General features: G+C 39.9%; 1 protein-coding gene across 1 annotated transcript in view; it reads left to right on the top strand.

The window, feature by feature from the left end:
• The window catches only part of ATP8B3 (ATPase phospholipid transporting 8B3), a 308,036-nt gene extending 290,423 nt beyond the window's left edge, over positions 1 to 17,613 (top strand). The window contains exons 26-27 of the mRNA XM_088474277.1: positions 14,221 to 14,351; positions 17,380 to 17,613. Coding sequence (XP_088330403.1) covers positions 14,221 to 14,351; positions 17,380 to 17,583 — 335 coding nt within the window. The 3' untranslated portion in view covers positions 17,584 to 17,613. The remainder of the gene's footprint in view (positions 1 to 14,220; positions 14,352 to 17,379) is intronic.
• The last annotated feature ends 1,022 nt before the right edge of the window (positions 17,614 to 18,635 follow it).

Raw genomic sequence — 18,635 nt, 5'->3', positions numbered from 1 at the left:
ATCATAAAAACAGCTAAAATCACATAATTTGGGCCTGTTTTTGTACCTACAGTATTATTAACCTCAAGAACATTTATTTCCACACATTTCCTGGCAATTTTGACGACCTCACAGCTCACACTACTGTTTTCATCCAGTTTAAGAACAGAATTTGCACCAAGCTAGCTGGCTGACTAAGCTAAGCAGCAGCAGTGGGTGGCACAAACACGTGGCAGTTCAACTTACAACATGGCACATCAGGAAACAAATGTTTTTATTATTCAAGAGGCCTGAGGGAGTTGGAGTATGTATGTAGTTGAAGGCAGGGACAGGAAGGGTTGATTGGTAGTTAATTTAATTACATTTTTTATATAGTAAATTTATGAGGGAAAAGTGGAGGGGAGGCATTTACAAAAAAATATTTTACTCATTCCCGTCAGTCCTTGACTCAGAAGAATCCTTGAGTGCCATGCCTGCTGCTGGGAGAGGATTTTCATCCCAGAAGGGGACCAGGAAGACTTCTAGTAGTGCTTTCCAAATCAATTGACTGTTAAATAATCCTTTGCAAAGATTCCACTTGAAAAGCATTTCCCAACCTGTACAGAGACATTAAAAAAACATAGTTAATGGCCTCGAAACTGCTGTTGTACCCACTGCCCACCAGCACAGATATGTGGACAAGCAGAACAGAGCAAATGAAAGATATTAGATTTAAGGTCTTATGTTGGGTCTTTCTTGAGTATCCTGCGCCTGCTTCTGCTGCTAGGAGTGGATTTTCATCCCAGAAGGGGACCAGGAAGTGTGCTTTCCAAATAATTGACTGTTAAATAATCCTTTTCAAAGATTCCACTTTAAACTTTTCCCAACCTGTACAGGGACATTAAAAAAAAACATAGTTACTAAGTGGCCTTCAAACTGCCATTGTACACACTGTCCACTTAACCAGCACAGATATGTGGACAAGCAGAACAGAGCAAATGCAAGATTTCAGATTTAAGGTTTACATCTTTCTTGAGAATCCTTGAGAATTCCAGCCTGCTGCTGGGAGTGGATTTTCATCCCAAAAGGGATGAAGACGTTGTTTCTTCCCAATGGACACAGATCTGAAGAGCTCAGGTGGCACATGATGCTGCGATGGCTTCTCCTTTAGTTTCCCCAGCAAGTGCATCTACTGAGAAAAAACGAAACTTTCAAAACACCCACTGGTGATACAGTTGAGTCAACACAACCAAGTTTTGACATCTGGTTGGGTCAGACTCAAAATTGCCGACAATTAATGACACCTCTACCATTACTCCATATGATACGGTCACCATTCAAAGAATGGTTGAGGACTATTTAAAAAAATTTAATGACAGCATCCAAATGGGCATGTCAGACAGTCCGTTTGACTACTGGCAGAAAAACAGGTAATTTGGAGGCCCTTGCACAAACTGGCTTTGCTTATTTGAGCTGCCCACCCTCCAGTGTGTACTCAGAAAGAGTTTTCAGCACAGCCGGGAACCTTGTCAGTGATCGGCCTGAGACTACTTCCCCAAAATATGGAAAAGATGATGTCCATCAAAATGAACTACAAATTCTATGAGAAAGACCTTTACCATCAATTACGTGGAAAAATTACAGAGGCACCTGTAATGGTAGATGCCAACGAGGACAAATTAATATTGTGCAAAGAAGATGATGTATACATCACCCCAGATTCTACCAGCATCCAAGCCTATATCATCATCCCATCCTGTGTTGTGTATAAATCACAGCTGTGCTCCCTGTTAGAGTGGGGATTCATTGTCCACTTTAGTGGATGTGAGCTCCATTTGAGTACACATCACCAAACCCCCTACACATCTTCTGACCTGGGCTACAGGAGGAGCAGCTGCACTTTGGAATACAGTTGCATGGAGTTGCCTCTCTGGGAGTAGGGATACTATAATCAGAGAACGCAGTTTAAGCAGCTTTATTCCATTTTTTAAACCATATCCTCTATTTTCAGCTTTTCAAAATATGTTTATATGAATCTCAGCTGAGGCGTTTGTGATGTCATTATGTTTAATATATAATGCACGTTATTTAGCACTTTGTTGTGGTCTTGTAGTCGGCGTGTAGACTAATCATTTATTCATGATTGAGGAAAGAAGTGAAAAGTTGCATTTTTTTATTGCTAAGTTTGTGTTATTAAATTGTAAAATTGTGAAGTTTCCACTTACAGTGTCACAAGATAGAAGAAGAAAAATATGTTACATTTGTTCCTGAACATTTTTCACTTTAATCATGTCATTTTCAGACTTATCCCATGACATTTATAGTATTTCTTGGTATTCATTTCAGACATAATTTTCATCACCATAATATATGACAATACACAGAGGTTGAGCACTGTATTTATATTGTTTTCTATGTTTGTATATAACAAACTTTCACAATATAGCAGATTGCCTCAAACAATACATAATTCCGATGCGGATTGGAACAATATATCATACACATCATTGTTGTGAGCCGCGACGGCTCACTTCCACAGTGTGTCCAGGCCGTTACTGGGTGAACGGGATGCTGCATTATGCCATCCGCTGATTCCCCTGGTCCCAATGGTTGCTAGGCAACCAGGGACTCTAAGCGGCCATGCAGCTTATTGGATCTTCCTATTGGTTCTCTGTTAGCCCTGCACTTCACTGCCAGCGATGGTCTCATGCTGCAGTCTCTGCTCAGTGGTTCTTCCTGGTCCCTTCTGGTACTTGTAGTCCTCATCCCTTGCTTCTGTCAGAGTCCAGTCTGCTTTCAGTGCCTCTCTACACCTGCTTCCTCAGTTGCACTCCTGCTCTTCCCTTGGAACTTTGGCTACCTCCTGTTCTGCCGCTAATCACCACTTGCGGATTTGTATTAACCTTGTGCTACCTGGATTTTGGAACTCTGACATATTTCCATTGGTGACAATTTTATAACTGTGTCACATTTATCTCCATCTTCTCCAGCAAAATTATAGCGGTCACCCAGCAATTGGTATAAGCTTCTACTGTTCTGAGTTATAAGTCCTGGTGGCATCCTAAGTACCAGTGAGTGTGTCGTACTCTGAGGGAATAGTGGGCAGCCGTTATAGGCAGAAGACCTCTCTAGAGTAACTCTAGGGGCCATACATAAATGCCTGGGTGTATCCTAACAATCGTATACTGTGTACGCCCGATCTGTCATTTGCGATGGTCGTTCATCGCACTGTCCCATATGCTGTTCTGCATAGCAGATGGGAAGATGCAATGAATGACATGGTGCTGTTACATGCAGCATGTGATGATTCATTGCCCCATCGTACACCGGATCGAGCAGTGTGAACAGTGCGCGCACTGTATAGTTACATCACATCGTTGCATCGGTGTCTACCCAGCTTTGCAGTAAAACTTGGATCAACATCTATGGAAACCTGTAGGTGGCAAGATTGCAAAATATGTTAAAAAAAATGTATACTCCTCTACCAGGACCAATTGGTTCACAACATCATCAAAGAGAATTGCATTTTATACTTAGAATGCATATCATACTGAAATTCTGAGTTTGAATACTAGGTTTGAAGGCGTTACAGGACAGTGGGGATTTCAAACAGTAATTGAGATTCATTGCAATCAAATAGTTTTTCCATGAAATCAGGACTGTGCATCCTACTGTACATGCAATAGAGAAAGGTGACTTAGGGGTTTATTTACCAACACTCCTGTTCATATTTATGTCCAATATTTAAAAGGGCAGTGCTTTAACTAGCAAGACATGGCTAGTAAAAGCACTGCCCTATTAAATATCGGACATAAACAACAACAGAAGCGTCAGGTTTTACAACCCGAAACTTTGTAAATAAACCCCTTAATAACGTCAAAATGCATAGCTACATATTCCTATTACATTTTTTGTGTTGGGACTCTATCCATTTTACATGTCTCCCACTGAGACTGTCCACTTCTTCAAGGACATTCACCAAAGTGCTGTTAGCTTTTATGGATGCTCTCAGGAAATTAAGTATCATGGTATGGCCTATCTGGACAATGGAACACATTGCCAGACACAGATCAAGTAATGAAATCAGGAACATGGTTGGATAATTAATACAACAAAATTCATATAGTGCTGCATCAACATCTAGAATTCTTGAGGGTACAAATAGACAAGGCTAGCATCTAGCTGATCAGATTGATTCTCGGCTAAGACTGCTGATAACATAGTGTTCTGTCTATTAGAAATGCTTTTATCCACTGTAAGCATTCTTCCTTGGGCAAGGAAGTATATGAGAGATGTCCAATTTGATTTTCACAATCAACTCAGCAAAATAACAAAGATAACTAAGAAATCGCTGCAATAGTGGAAAAATCACAAACTTAAAGATCATGGAATGTCTCTCTCAGAACAAGAAAGGATTGTGTTCACCACAGACTCCAGGTTCAAAGGCTGGGTCCTCATCTATCTACATCTAAGTTGTGGAAGAAGTGGGGCTATTCTAAGCAATTCAGTATTTGTCAAATTTTCATTCTGTGGTTCAAAACTAAATTACTGGATCTTGATTCTGTTACCATTTCAGATATGTTGGATTAGACAGGGATCTTGTTCTCATTATCCTGAAAGTTCATGTGTCTGCACTTAGTGTATTACTAAACACTAAATAGGCATCAGATAAATGTATTTTGCAATTGTTTCTTACAGTAAAGACAATTAACTCTCATATGAAGCCTTTTGTGATACCCTGTGATCTTAGGGCCTGATTCAGACCCACTCGCGAGCGGCTGTCCGCTCGCAAGTGGGTCGATGTTCTGGACTGAGCATGCGCACGACGGAGGGAGCTCCGTCGTGCGCATGCGCCAGACGCGACGAGCGAAGGAAAGTCCTTCGCTCGTTGTGTCTGATCAAAGGGGGCGTGCTGTCGATGTTGATTGACAGCACGCCCCCTTTGGTTAGCGTGCCGGGGGCGTGCCTCCCTGACGGGGGCGTTCCCACGGGAACGCCTCCCGTCAGAAGCCGGCCCACTGACATCACTAGTGATGTCAGTGGGAGTGATTTTGGCTCTGATAGAGCCAAAATCACTCCGGAGCTTGCGGTTGAAAACCTCAACCACAGGCTCCGACTCGCAGTTTCGATGGTCGCGATGGTCAAGACCATCGCGGCCATCAAACTGCACGCTCGTATAGCCTGTGGGTGGTGACCCACAGCTATACGAGCGTCCAGGAGGACGCTCCATTTTCATGGAGGCCGGCCCTCATTCAGAGCGTGCGCTCTGCTCAGAGCGTACGGCTCTGAATGAGGGCCTTAATCTTGATACTCATAGAACTGGTCCCTTAATGTGTTGTCCAGGTAGCAACTATGTCTGCCTTTCAAGTGGGAGAACTATAGGTCAAGGACATTCTCCATCCAAATATACCCTTGCAAGATAGAACAATGATGTCATTGTACAGGCCTAACATGAGGAACGTGGCAGTAGTTAGAAAGGTGTACTCTACAAGGGCAATAGCATCCTCAGGCTTAAATAGACAAATTATGAAAGGCAGCATGTAGGCCATGTCTTTACATCTTTAGGATACATTATTTTCTGGGTATGAGATATTCTGTAGATGCTCAGTTTGGAAAGAAAATCATTCAAACTATTACTTAATAAAATATCTTTTAATTGCAATTATTTGCACTTATACTGTTTATTATGAGTAGCCCACCCTCTGTTTCATATATTGCTTAAGTATGTCCTATTTGTGGATGGCTGAAAAGGAGTTTGAGAAATAATAAAATTATTACCATTAATTTATTTTCCTTGTAATTCTAAATGGCCATCATATGCTTCCATGCTGCCATGAAGTATTTCAAGACAAAGAAATAAATAGGAATAATTTGACTGTACCTTATACTTCCGCCTTTTTGCCCACAAATAAATCTTTATTTGCTTATGGAAACATGTTTGAAAAATGCAATCTTATGGCTAGCAAATGTTTGAAAAAAATTTAAATTCTTAGAGTTTCCTGCATATTTCTGGTGAGGTAAGATACTTGGGACCTCATTCTGACCGGCTCGCAAGCAGGTCGATGGTGGGGCACTGCGCACGCACCGTGCGTCCCGCGTGCGTGCGCAAGCCCTGTAGCGAATGAGAAATTCACTCACTCTGGGGCTCGCTACAAACGGGACGGCTGTCGATGTTGATCAACAGCTCGCCCTGTTTTATAGGTGGGGAGGGGACTGGCTGGACAAACGGAGGTGTTCCTGTGGGTGGTCACCCACAGCTTAGCCAGCGGCCAGAAAGCCGGATTTAAAAAAAAAAGCGTCCGCCCTCATTCAGAGCCAGTGCTCACTTTTTGCGAGCGAGTCTGAATGAGGTCCTTGGTGTATAGAGTAGAGCACTGTGTAATATTGCGTTTGATTGCATAATCCAAATGGATGTAGTCAATAAAAGGGAAAAAAAAGCCAATCAACCCACGTTCATTAAAATTATTTATATAGTGTCTATGGGGTCTATTCATCATCACTTAATTTCTATAAAAGTAGGTGATAATTAACATTTTCACCTACTTTTATAGAAATTAAGGGGGGAATTCAATTAGCTTTGGCAATTTACCGCATGCTGGGCTATTCAATTAAATCCAAAGGCAGCCCACAGGCTGCAGTTAACGAGAATTCCGCATTAAGTAGTCTGTTTGTGGTTGCCATTACCGTGTTAACCCATTGGTCTGGGAATTTATCCCGGATTATATGGGTTAACGCGCATTAACATGGTAAGTTATCGGGCGAGAAAAAGAGGCTCTAATGGAATAGCCCCAGGCATTAAAGTCCAAGACCACCACCCTTTTTCACCCATGATAAATTACCGCTGCTAGTGATAATAATTATGTAATGATGAATAGTTCCCTAATGGTGTAATGATGAATTATTGAAAACAATTGATTGTGCCATTAATATGTATATAATTTACAGATGCTGGTTAAGATATTTGATGCTGCCAGGCCACAGGCACCGACAAAGAGCTTATTTTCAGGACTTCCAGAGACAAACATAAAATCTGCAGGAGTGCCTTGTCAATGTCTATAGTTATAATAATGTTGTAATAGTTGTGTCTCTACATAGAATTTTTTTTTGGAAAAATGTACTCTTTGAGACTGTGTATAAATATGGTGACAAAACATATATATATTTTTTTTAATTTTTGTTTGTTTGTCTGTCTGTTCATCCCGGCATCACACAAAAAGTATGGGGTGAATTTGGATTGCTTTTTCAATATTGTATAACTTAGGCACCTAGAAAGAAACTAAGGTCTCAATGTGACATCAGGGAGAGGAGCAATAAAGGAAACACCAGATGCTTGACACTTGGCGTGTGCAGTGTGCAGGCTCCTAAAGCTAAAAATTACTAGATGTATTTAAATATAATTTTTTAGGGGACAAATATACTTTTAGGAACTGTTTATGAACTATGGAGACAAAAATGACTATATGTATATTAAATAAATATAAACATATATTGCACATCCCAAACACAAACAGTTATATATGTATGCATATATAAATACATAGATATACATCTCAAGAACTATTTTGCAGGAAAATCCATTAATGATGCAGCTTATATTGACTCATGAAGTGGTAGTATACATGTGAATCCAGTAGATGGTGCATCAAGATAAATACTACATATAATAGAGTCAATGCTCATTACTTGCAACCTTTCAGTGTTACTGTAGGTTAAGTGGCTTGCTCACGAGTTAGTCACCTCAAGCATCTTTTTGTGTTAATCCCTGAAGTAAAAACTGCAAATACTGTTTACAAAGACATTTTGTGATCAATGTCTACAATATAAAATATACATCACAATATTAGATACCACTACTCTTTTTGTAAAATTAGTTCCGCTGAGCAATAACAGACATCCACGCAAGCAAATCTGTGGACAAATGCTAGTTGCACATTATCTGTCCTGTTAGAAGATAAAATCTAAATCTTTGCTAAATTAAATGAAGATAAAAATTATAGTAATATTTCTGTATCACATCTTGTTGTTTATTTGCAAATAATTAGTATGGTTTTGTTCATTTAATGTGAATGAGTGTTTGTTTTTAGTGTATTTAAGGAGCTAATTTTGCAGGGAAAGTAGTGTATACTTTATATGTATGTAAATATGAAGGTATTCCTGTTAAAGGAAGTGTTTATTTGGTATAAACAGGGCATAACATTAACAAAGTTACCTAGAGGTACTGGTGTAAGAAAGAAAATAATGTAAGCATCATTAAATACCCATATTTAATATTTTTCTTTCATACTTAAATATGAGTGTAGATTAATAACTAGCAGCCTCATAATTTTTGTAGAAATTCCTATATTGTACCTATTTAAAACTATCTAGTATAAATTCATGAACAATATGCAGATAACACAATAAACTTTTTCTTTATTTACGGTATAAAACTATGGTGCTATTTTAGTATTATTATTATTATTATTATTATTATTACCAGTTATTTATATAGCGCACACATATTCCGCAGCACTTTACAGAGAATATTTGGCCACTCACATTAGTCCCTACCCCAGTGGAGCTTACAATCTATGTTCCCTATCACATGCACACACACATACACACTAGGGTTAATTTTTGTACCTACCAGTATATGTTTGGCGTGTGGGAGGAAACCGGAGTACCCGGAGAAAACCCACGCAAGCACAGGGAGAATATACAAACTCCGCAAAGGTAGGCCCATGGTGGGAGTCAAACCCATGACCTCAGTGCTGTGAGGCAGTAATGCTAACCATTACACCATCTGTGCTATTTACTAAGCTTTGTTAGGAGATAAAGTGAACAGAGATAAGGTACCAGCCAATCAGCTCCTAACTGCCATTTTTCAAACACAGCATGTGACATGGCAGTTAGGAGCTGATTGGCTGGTACCTTATCACCATTCACTTTATCTCCTATTAAAGCTTAGTAAATAGACCCCTATAAACCTAAAATGTCTCCTTAGGTACACTTCTTGCGGGATTACACTGTACTGCAAGAAGAGAAGCCAGCGTAAGGGAGTGGATGTTCCTTAGGATTGCTCATCAAAGTGGGGGAGGAACTGGGGCATCACTAATAATCACATTTTTGGGATAGCAGGATGGTGGCTATGACTGCAGGAAGACTGTCTTTCTGAAGCCACTGTGGCTGGTTGAAAGAAGGAGAACTGGGAGGGGGAGCACTGACACAGTGCACTGAGACTGGTAGCTGTAGGTTATCTTCCAGTAATCAGCCGATGTGACTATAAGTCAGTAAAAGTCTGGCTTGGTTTAGTCACATCTGATACAACCACACCAGGCAAGTGGTTAAAGAAAAAAGTGGAGTTACTCTGATGAAATACATAAGCGCCGTGGCCTACTGTTAATGCAAGTACTAGAAGCGTCTTTCAACCAGTGGGTGTCATATATGCAACTGTAACTGTATGCCAGAATCACGCTCAGCTGTGGAGATCACTCTGAATGATATGTTTGTTTTTACCCTGTTTATGGTATGCATATAAAGTTCACATGCTGTTCAAATAAAACTTTGGTGCACTTTATAGCTTCTCATTTTACTTGCTAGAAATAACATGCACTTTGTTTCATCTTGATCCATCAAAAACCAAATTTATTGACATCAACGCAAGAGATAGGTGTGGCACCATGCGCGGGACCGGTAAGGGGTAGGGGGAGGAGATGTGCTTTGGGCCCACATTCAAATAAATAGGATAGGTTACATATCAGTCTGTGCACAGGGCACACAGTGACATTGATGTGAGTGAAGGCGCTGCTGCCACCGTATCTGTATAGTGCTGCTGGTCACTTAGGCCACTCTCCCGTGACAGGGCTTCTATGCAAAGCAATACAACTAGAACACCGCAAATAAAAAAATGTTGGCAGAATTGTTTTCAACAGCCAGTATATATATATATATAATCAACAATCTGACACACACAAACAATAATAATATCCACCTGTGCGCTCTTTCTATACAGTGTAATGTACAAATTCACCATGCTAGGGTAGAGTGAAGCACAGCACTGACAGGATTTCATCAGTTTGCTTATTTAAATAAAAGGCATACTTGCCCCTGAGGCCCTGAAATGTTGACTATGTACAAGGATTAAGATATACTAATGCAAGTATCCCTTTTATATAAATAAGCAAACTTATGAAATCCTGTCAGTGCTGTGCTTCTTTCTAGTCGCTGTACTAGTAAGGAGAATTTATATATATATATATATGTATATATTTATATATATTATGTATATATATATTTAGATTTATAGTCCAAAATTAGCAGCAGTCCGTATATTACATAATTTTAGTCACCTGTTGAAGTCGTAATGACTAAACTACTTGGGCATGGCTTGAAGAGTGCCCTCTGATTAATGTACTGTACAGTACAGTGTACATTCCTGGAACACTGAATCGGCACTGTGACCAATGTGAAGGGATTGAGCCTGGGATCACGTATAACTGTATTAATGCTTCAAATACTTTTTCAGATATATGTGTGTTTTATGCTTTATTAAAAATCTTTTTAAAGATTCATGTGCCCCAAATGTCTTATTTATTAGGAGACAAAAAATGACTGGGACAGTCTACCTACAATGGCTGGCTTCAAGATAAAAAATCAGGCAGAAATCAGCAAAATAATTTTAGAAGTGTATAAAATAAACTATGAAAGACTTGTCCAAAGTATAGTTACTATTATAATTCTCAAATTAACTAGTAATACATAATTCAAGAGAAAAAAGAAAATACAGTCAGTGAGTACAGAAGTATTTCTGTCAAAAATAGGGAAGGTCGATTATCTGAGGACGCTGTTAGGTCAAATTTACAAATATGACATTTGTTGACACTTGCTGTTGGTTTCTTTGCACTTCATGCATTGTGATTTGCCTAATTCTTCATCTGCGTTATTTGTTCTGCAGATACTATAAGTAACAAATTTGCAATTGGCTAATCCGTGAATTTATTTGCCAACAGCAAATTTCGTACTTTGAGTTTAAAGAGTCATCCAATTCAGTTTGCCACTCTTTATCAATACGGTGCAAATTCACAAATATCTAAAAAAATTTATTACATTTACTGCCTATACTACATTATATGACTGACAGGACTGCTATATGGTCCTGCTAATAGCCAACAGACAAGGTAAAAATTGATACTTGATACTTTAAACCATTTTGTCAAACATAATAACAGTGCTATCCCCTCCTTTCAGGATTACTGCTGCAGCACTTGCGGAGGGTCCTGTGGACACTCCAGACTGGCAGCCTGCACAGTATATGCAGCCATTCGGGCATACTGAGGACTCCCAGTAAGCGCTGCACTTACCAGAGCAGTCAGTCTTGCCCCCTTCTGCACACTGTCATGTGTGTGACATCATGACGTTGTACGCTCAGTGGGCTTGGCCGGCACAGGACGCAAGCATGGCCTGTTATGCCTCTGCATCCATATTACAAGGATATCCATGGTTTAACAACCAGGGTTATGTTGGTGCAAGTGCACACTGATGATGTGGCTATGATACCAATCGTACACATAGCAATAGTTCGGTAACAGACAACTCTGAATATTTGCATACAGTATATACAATGTCGTCTCAAGGGGGATGTGGGGGGTGCAGGCCACACCCGGGTGTCACCCACAGAGGGGTGACTCCAATGTGCCGACTCCTCCTCAGAGACAGAAGCTGGGTGCAGTAGAGTATATCCACATTTAGTTCCATGAACACAATACGGGAATGGCCAACTTGCGTTCAGTGATGCATCTGCCTCACTGTGTGTTACCTGACATATATGACATCCAAAGAAGTTTAGAAATCTTATCCTAAGATAGCTGAACCTAATCTTTGAATGTATCCCTCTTTCAGTAATATAGAAAAGGCATGATAAATGTTTCCTTAAGAATTTGGTTGAATCATCCACTGTGTTTTGGTTCCTTGCAGAGTTATAAAATTAATGGCAGATATGATTTACAGACAGGTGACACATATATGTATATCTTGGCAGTTTCCACAGCAGACTCAGCAATTTTTCTAGTGTATTTCTGATAATGCACATTCCATTCTAAGTGCAAATGTCCACTTTATTCCTAGACTGACCACCTGTCCACCACCTTACATTAAGAATGCCTTTCAAATTTACATGAGATATTAACCTTACAAATGCAAAGGGGGGTAAAAGCTAATTAATAGCAATAAAAATGTATCTTTCCAGAACTAAGTGAAAATGGGTTTCATGCTTTTAGTAGATTATGGTATAATTACTGTAATTCTCTCTTATGGACTTGTTACACATGATGGCTAATGATCAGCTTGGTACCTCTGTCGAGTGGACTAAGCCATAGAAATGTAATAGTAATAAATTACTAAGTTACATTTAACTTTGCATGTGATCACTGAAATATTTCTCCATACTGCATAAAAACAGAGTTTAAGTAGCAAAAAGCATTGTGTTATCTGCAAAACACTTTTCTCTTGCATATATACTTACTGAGAACTCACAATCTAGGGCCTGATTCACACTTGCACAAGGTCTGACCTTAGTTAGAAATTGCTAACCTCAGCACATGCAGTGAAAGCCCTGCATATGCCATCGCAGTCGCTAATTTATGCACGTCCCTGTAACGGTGTTCAAATGCTCTGGCACTCCTGCGTTTCGCCGACCACCCCCCCATCACCACCCCCAAATGCTCACTTCTTGTCAGTCACTCTGCGATGTGTCTGCCTGATCTCTGCGATCGCAGTGATGCCTTCTACCAGGTGTACTGTGATGCATACACAGAACACAACAATCGGCCGTCTGTGTGTGTAATCGCAGTTGCGATCGGTATTGAATCAAGCCCCTATTTCCAATTCTGCTAAAGAAAGCTTTTCAATTAGTATATGCAAAATAACTAATATGCCTTTCAAGGGCGCAGCTACAAGTAGGTGCAGGAGGTGCATCTACTACGGGGCCTGTGCCGCCTTCAGGACTCAGCCCTCCCCCTGCACCCAGTTACAGCTTTTCAATTTGCAGGAGAGTGCTGTTACAGGGAAGCTCATCTGCTGTCACAGGCCCAGCCAGCTCTGCCTCCATCTCTCCTCACTGGGAGAAGGTGTGGCTGTGTTCAGCTACAAGTTTTTTGCTCATTCACCCTTGCCTCATGTCTGCAAAGAGCATAACTCCCTAACTGATTTACAGTATTAGTGAATCATAGCCTTAAATACCACTTTATATCATACTCAATTAGGATTATGGAGATTATATAATTTAATAAAATGTATATATATTTTTTCATTTATATGCTAATCACCATCATTTAATCCTATACATCAATTTAGCAGGTGGACAATGCTAATTATTTTCCTACTTATCCTTTATGAGTTTAAAAGATCTAATGTTTGCACTTGCTGCTTAGTTAAAATACAGGATTAAATGAATGGTGATTAGCATATAGTAAGTACTATGGACCTGATTCAGCTTTGGGAATAGAGTAAGATATAGCAAGTAACTGTGAACCTGGACAAACCAAGTTGTAATGCAAGAGATGCAAATTCATACATTTATTTTATATGCAGAATAAATACTGGCTGATTTTGCATGTAGCCCACAAATGCTAGGCAGCTTTATTTTTACACTGCAATTTAGATTTTGAGTTTGGACACACCCCTCCCAAATCTAAATCTGTCTGCACATGTTAAATCTTCCCCATCTGCAGTGCAGCATGGTTTTGCCAATATGCACAGTACCTGCTATATCTTACTCTATTCCCAAAGCTGAATCAGGCCCTGTAAACTAAACACAAATGTGTATAATCTCATTAATCCTAATGTGCATGATACACAAGCATCAGTGAGGAGAGGTGAAACCCGCTAGGTCTGTGGCAGTGGATATGCTGCCCTGAGGCTCAGGCCTTTATTGGGTATGTTATTGTCTAAATTATATTGGCTTATTATGTTTTTTGCTCTCATATTTAATTGCTCAAGTTTTCTGGCTGTTCCTTTTCTTGTTTGGTTGACTTATACATCTTTTTACTGTCTGTTTTGTCTGTGTACTGCAGTCTCTCAAAAATCAAAGGTTTAGAAAAAAAAAACATGACCTAATGTGTGAGACCCAGAAAATATGCAAAGGTACTATAGCCACACTGAGATTGGTATGTGCCCTAGTATCTACTACAGTTTAGAAAGCATTGATGAAAGTTTTTCCGTTGCAAATTTGTAACCAATCATATTCATCTAAAATCTATTTTTGTAATTTGTTGTTCTTTGTAATAGATGTAACACAAAATACATTAAAACATGGATTTATATGGCTCATCATAGTTCTGGCAGTAGGAATAAGTATTCTTCCTTCACTTCTCGTCAGTTTTGTCACCAAACTGATCAGTCATAACCAAGTCCACCAGGTAAGTTTTAACTACCCACTTACATTTTAAACTGTGTCCTAAATATTGATAATACAAATTAATTTCAAACACTATTTTTATTTTTCTGCTATTGAAATCAATATTTAAAATAATCTGCTTCTCTTGCGGCAAATTAAGGGGCATATTTATCAATCATTGGGTTTTAGACCCAATACTTATATTTTGTTATTACCGCTATTTGCAGTGATAAGAAATTATGGATCGCCCAGATGTAAGCAAGGCCGTAACTAGGGTCATTCTCACTTGTAGGCTCCTCCTCTTTTATCCCCAGCATCTCCTGGCCTCCCCTTTCTCTTCCCTGGCCCTTCCCCATGAGGCCAGGGCCCTTTCTCAGGTGCACTATCTTATGTCCCTATTTAAAAAATGGGGGAGGGGGGCACCAATGCTCTTTCTGGCACAGGGCACAACAACATCTAGTTATGGCTCTGGATATAAGTACCTGGGGAGGAGGGGGGGTATATAGTGTATGTTCCTGGGTTGGAGGGACACTGTGTCTAAGGGACCTGGCGGCAAGGTGGGGAGTGTATGTCCCTGGGTGGGGGTGGGGTGTACAGAAGTGAAGTGATTACTAATGCAATTACTTCACTTTTATTTCAGGACCCCACAACGCTACAGATTAAGTATGTGCGAAGACCATTACCTTTCCCAACCTATGTGGCATATAGCCCATAGGTTGCAGTGGCTAACAACATCTGGAGTACGAGTTAGTTCTTAGGGGCATTTTCATTTAGGTGCGAAAAGTCCGGTACTTTTTGCCAACATCGCTGGTTTTCCATGGGAAAAAGTATCGCGCTCGTCACCTTATGTCACCGGCGATACTTTTCCGAGGAAATGGGCTTTTTGCACCTAATTGAATGCGGCCCTTAGGGCCAAACTCTGCAATTCTTAGTAATCCGGAGCTTGGTAAATTCGGCAGACCCATTTGGGGCATACTTAATATTTGTGGAAAATGTTTTTTTTGGTGGGGATATCCCATATATATTGTTTGATACATAGGCCCCGATATATTTTGCAGAGTCCAGCAACATTGTTAAATGTATAAAGAAAAAAACACAAAAATTGGTTCTATTGCATATTAAATAGGAAAGGGCAAAAGCTCCTTTGGATGCTCTGAGCACTCAGCTACTTACTTACCTTGATGTGACATCATTAAATTACATGTCTGGGCAGCATGGCCAGCATAGGCAGATTGCAGTCCTGTTACCATACTGCTCTTTTTAGTGACACTCAAGTCATTTCATGTATATATTTCAGCTTGGTAATAAACAACTTTTAATGTACAGTAGTTGCAAAAAGTATGCAGCACTTATTTCAGTGATTCACCGGATCTGAGTACTTTAGCAAGGCACTGGATATTAAGTGAAAATAAAATAAAGTAGCGGGAAAAAAGATATCTCAAAAAGGGGGTAAGGGTCATCCCATAAATGTACATATTTAGTGAGGATTATGGGCTCTATGTACTAATAATCGCGGTACTTCTGCAATTATTATGTACTTAATCTCCAGGGATATTTTAATTTTTAATAAAAATATCCCGCCTATGTACTATGGGGAACTCGCAGGGACAGCGGTTGCGGAAACCGCTATCCACACAAATTATATCACCGGCATATAGGATAAGTCTTTCACAGAAGTGAAAGACTTCCCCGGGGAAGCTAACACTGCGCGTGCACACAGCGCCAGCTTCCGAAACTGGCCGGGGGTGCAGGGGAGAGCTAGAAAGATCTCTCCTGCATCTGGAGCCCCCATAGGCTTACTGTAGTTTACACCATCTGAAGCCGGTGTAAACTACTGGTGCTGAACTCCGAAAAGGTTTGCTTTTTGGAGTTTAGTACATAGGGCTGAGATTGTAGTCCCCATTGATAATAATGGGGACTGTGACCTGCAGCGCTAATTAGCACTTTGCTGGAGATTTCTGTGAAATATCCTCCTTTGTGCTATTAGTACATAGGAACAATACATAAACGATGCGGAAACTGCAGTTTCTGCACAATTTTATGTAAAAAAACGGCTTGATACATAGGCCCCTAAATCTATCCAAATTATTTTGGAGACAGTGGTGTTCTAACTCGTTTCAGGGAAGCCCGACTTTATTAATTATTAGAGTTGTGTTTTGATGAGAGATCCTTGTGTGTTTTTTCTGTGGATGTCAAAGGTGGGCTCCACAGAACATATAAATATTGTATATGTTGTATACTGTATATGTAGAAGACAATGGTTAACAAACAGTTTTTTTGCAGTTTGAGGAATAGCACTCATGTAAAACTAATAATAAGAGGTTATCTTATTATTAGTTTTACATGAGTGCTGTTCCTCAAACTTCAAAAAAACAGTTTTCTCTTCAAAGTTACAGGTGCCCGTTAGCCATCTCTTCCCACGGCTTTCCTTGTTTTAAGGTAAACTAATTTCCCTTAGCAGGATGCTAATCCCTGTCCTACACGCAACGTCATATGCTTGCTATGGGACTTTCAAATCTAGTGACATCAGCAGTTTGATTGACTGAAGAGTGACTGGAAACAAGGAGACAAAATGAGAGACCATGTTTGCTGCTCTTACAGCCAGTTTTACTGCTGGAGATGAGCTGCTCCCATCATTGCATGCTAAGAATAAGACTGTAGGTATCTTGGGCAGTGGTAAAAAGTGTGACTATCAACTACGGAAATTGAATTGAGGAAAGGGCTAAAGATTTGGTGAATGTGGTTGCATTCCCTTTATGTGTAAGGGTAACAATTGTTTTTTTAAAGACAGAGAGGCATATGTACTAAGCTCTGGAAAGTGATCAATTAAAGAGTGATAAACTACCAGCCACTTAGCTCCTAACTATCATGTTACAGGCTGTGTTTGAAAAATTACAGTTAGGAGTGGCTGGTACTTTATCACTTTCCAATGTATCACTTTTCAGAGCTTAATACATCTGCCTCATGGGCTGAATTGTACATCTTTAATGACTATCATTATTTTTGTAAGCTACTATTGTATTTGCTGATAATGTCCATTTGGTCTGCAGAGAAATTCTTATGGACCAAAAAGACAATCGGAGGTGAATACGGTGGCAATGACAACACCTTTCAAGCGAGGAACTTTAAGCCGCAGATCCAGCTATGCTTTTTCCCACAAGGAAGGTTATGCTGACCTTATTACGAAGGGTACTAGTCTACGCAGGTCTAGAGCAAAGGGTTCTGGTCGAGAGGTCCAAACAGAAGTATCTTAAAACTATAAGTAATATCCAGTTAATTGAACATCAACCATTTGTACCAATTATTGCTCAAAACTTATTTTTTGCTTGTTCTTTATTAGATTAATAAGATTTTTGCCTCTAAGTTATATTACATTTTGTAGTCGATAACTCTAAAGTCAATCATTTTGTATAATAATTTTACATAAATGTCAATATTCATGTATGTACTTGAGGTAAGTTATAGTATGCTAAAACGTGTACAATTACTATAACTACTGGTGGCAGTATATATTTATCAATGGACACAACTGATGAGTTTACACTTTTAAACACACGGGAGCTTTTTACCTCAGGTATAGTCTGCTGCTTTCATAATCATCTGTTATTATATTAGGTGTGTCCTGCTTTTTTTATTGAGTATGGAGGATAAAGACATCTATAGTGACACCTGTTCTAGCTGTGTCCATTGCAGCTGACAACACAGCTTGTAAAATGGTTAAAAACAGTACTCTGGGAGAACGCTGGACTTATCAATGCATCCATGACCATCCTGTGTTCATCTGAATGCTGTCATGGACTACCTTCACTTTCTTCCATGAGTTCAGTGAACCATATTTGCAGCACTTGATCAGCATATTAACAAAGCAGTGAGCGCAGCTCAAACCAAATATATTACTTGAATAGTCGGAGCCCCTGTGTCTATCAGGCCCAAGACTTCCCATTTCCAGGTTTATAGCAAAGATAAAACATGCCTTTCCACACATGAGTAGAATACATAACTTTATTTGGTAGTTCAGTTGAGCTGAATACATGCTATCTTTACGTGTCCTGTGCAAACAGATTCTGACCTAACTGAGGGCCTGATTCAGAGCCGGACGCTCTGACAAGAGCGCTCGCTCTGAATCAGGGCCCTCCTCCCTCAACTTCTAGCGGCTTCATGGATGATCGCATAGCTGTGGGTTACCACCCACAGCTATAGCGAGCGTCCATGATGATGGTCGCGATGGTCAAGACCATTGCGACAATCGGGCTTGCGACGAGACCCTGCGGTAGGGTCTCGGTGACCGCAAGCCCTGGAGTGATTT

The sequence above is a fragment of the Taudactylus pleione genome, unplaced genomic scaffold (assembly GCF_031769625.1).
Source record: "Taudactylus pleione unplaced genomic scaffold, aTauple2 ptg000152l, whole genome shotgun sequence".
NCBI lineage: Eukaryota > Metazoa > Chordata > Amphibia > Anura > Myobatrachidae > Taudactylus > Taudactylus pleione.
The sequence above is the reverse complement of the archived record's forward strand: the minus strand, read 5'-3'. Positions and strand labels throughout refer to the sequence as shown.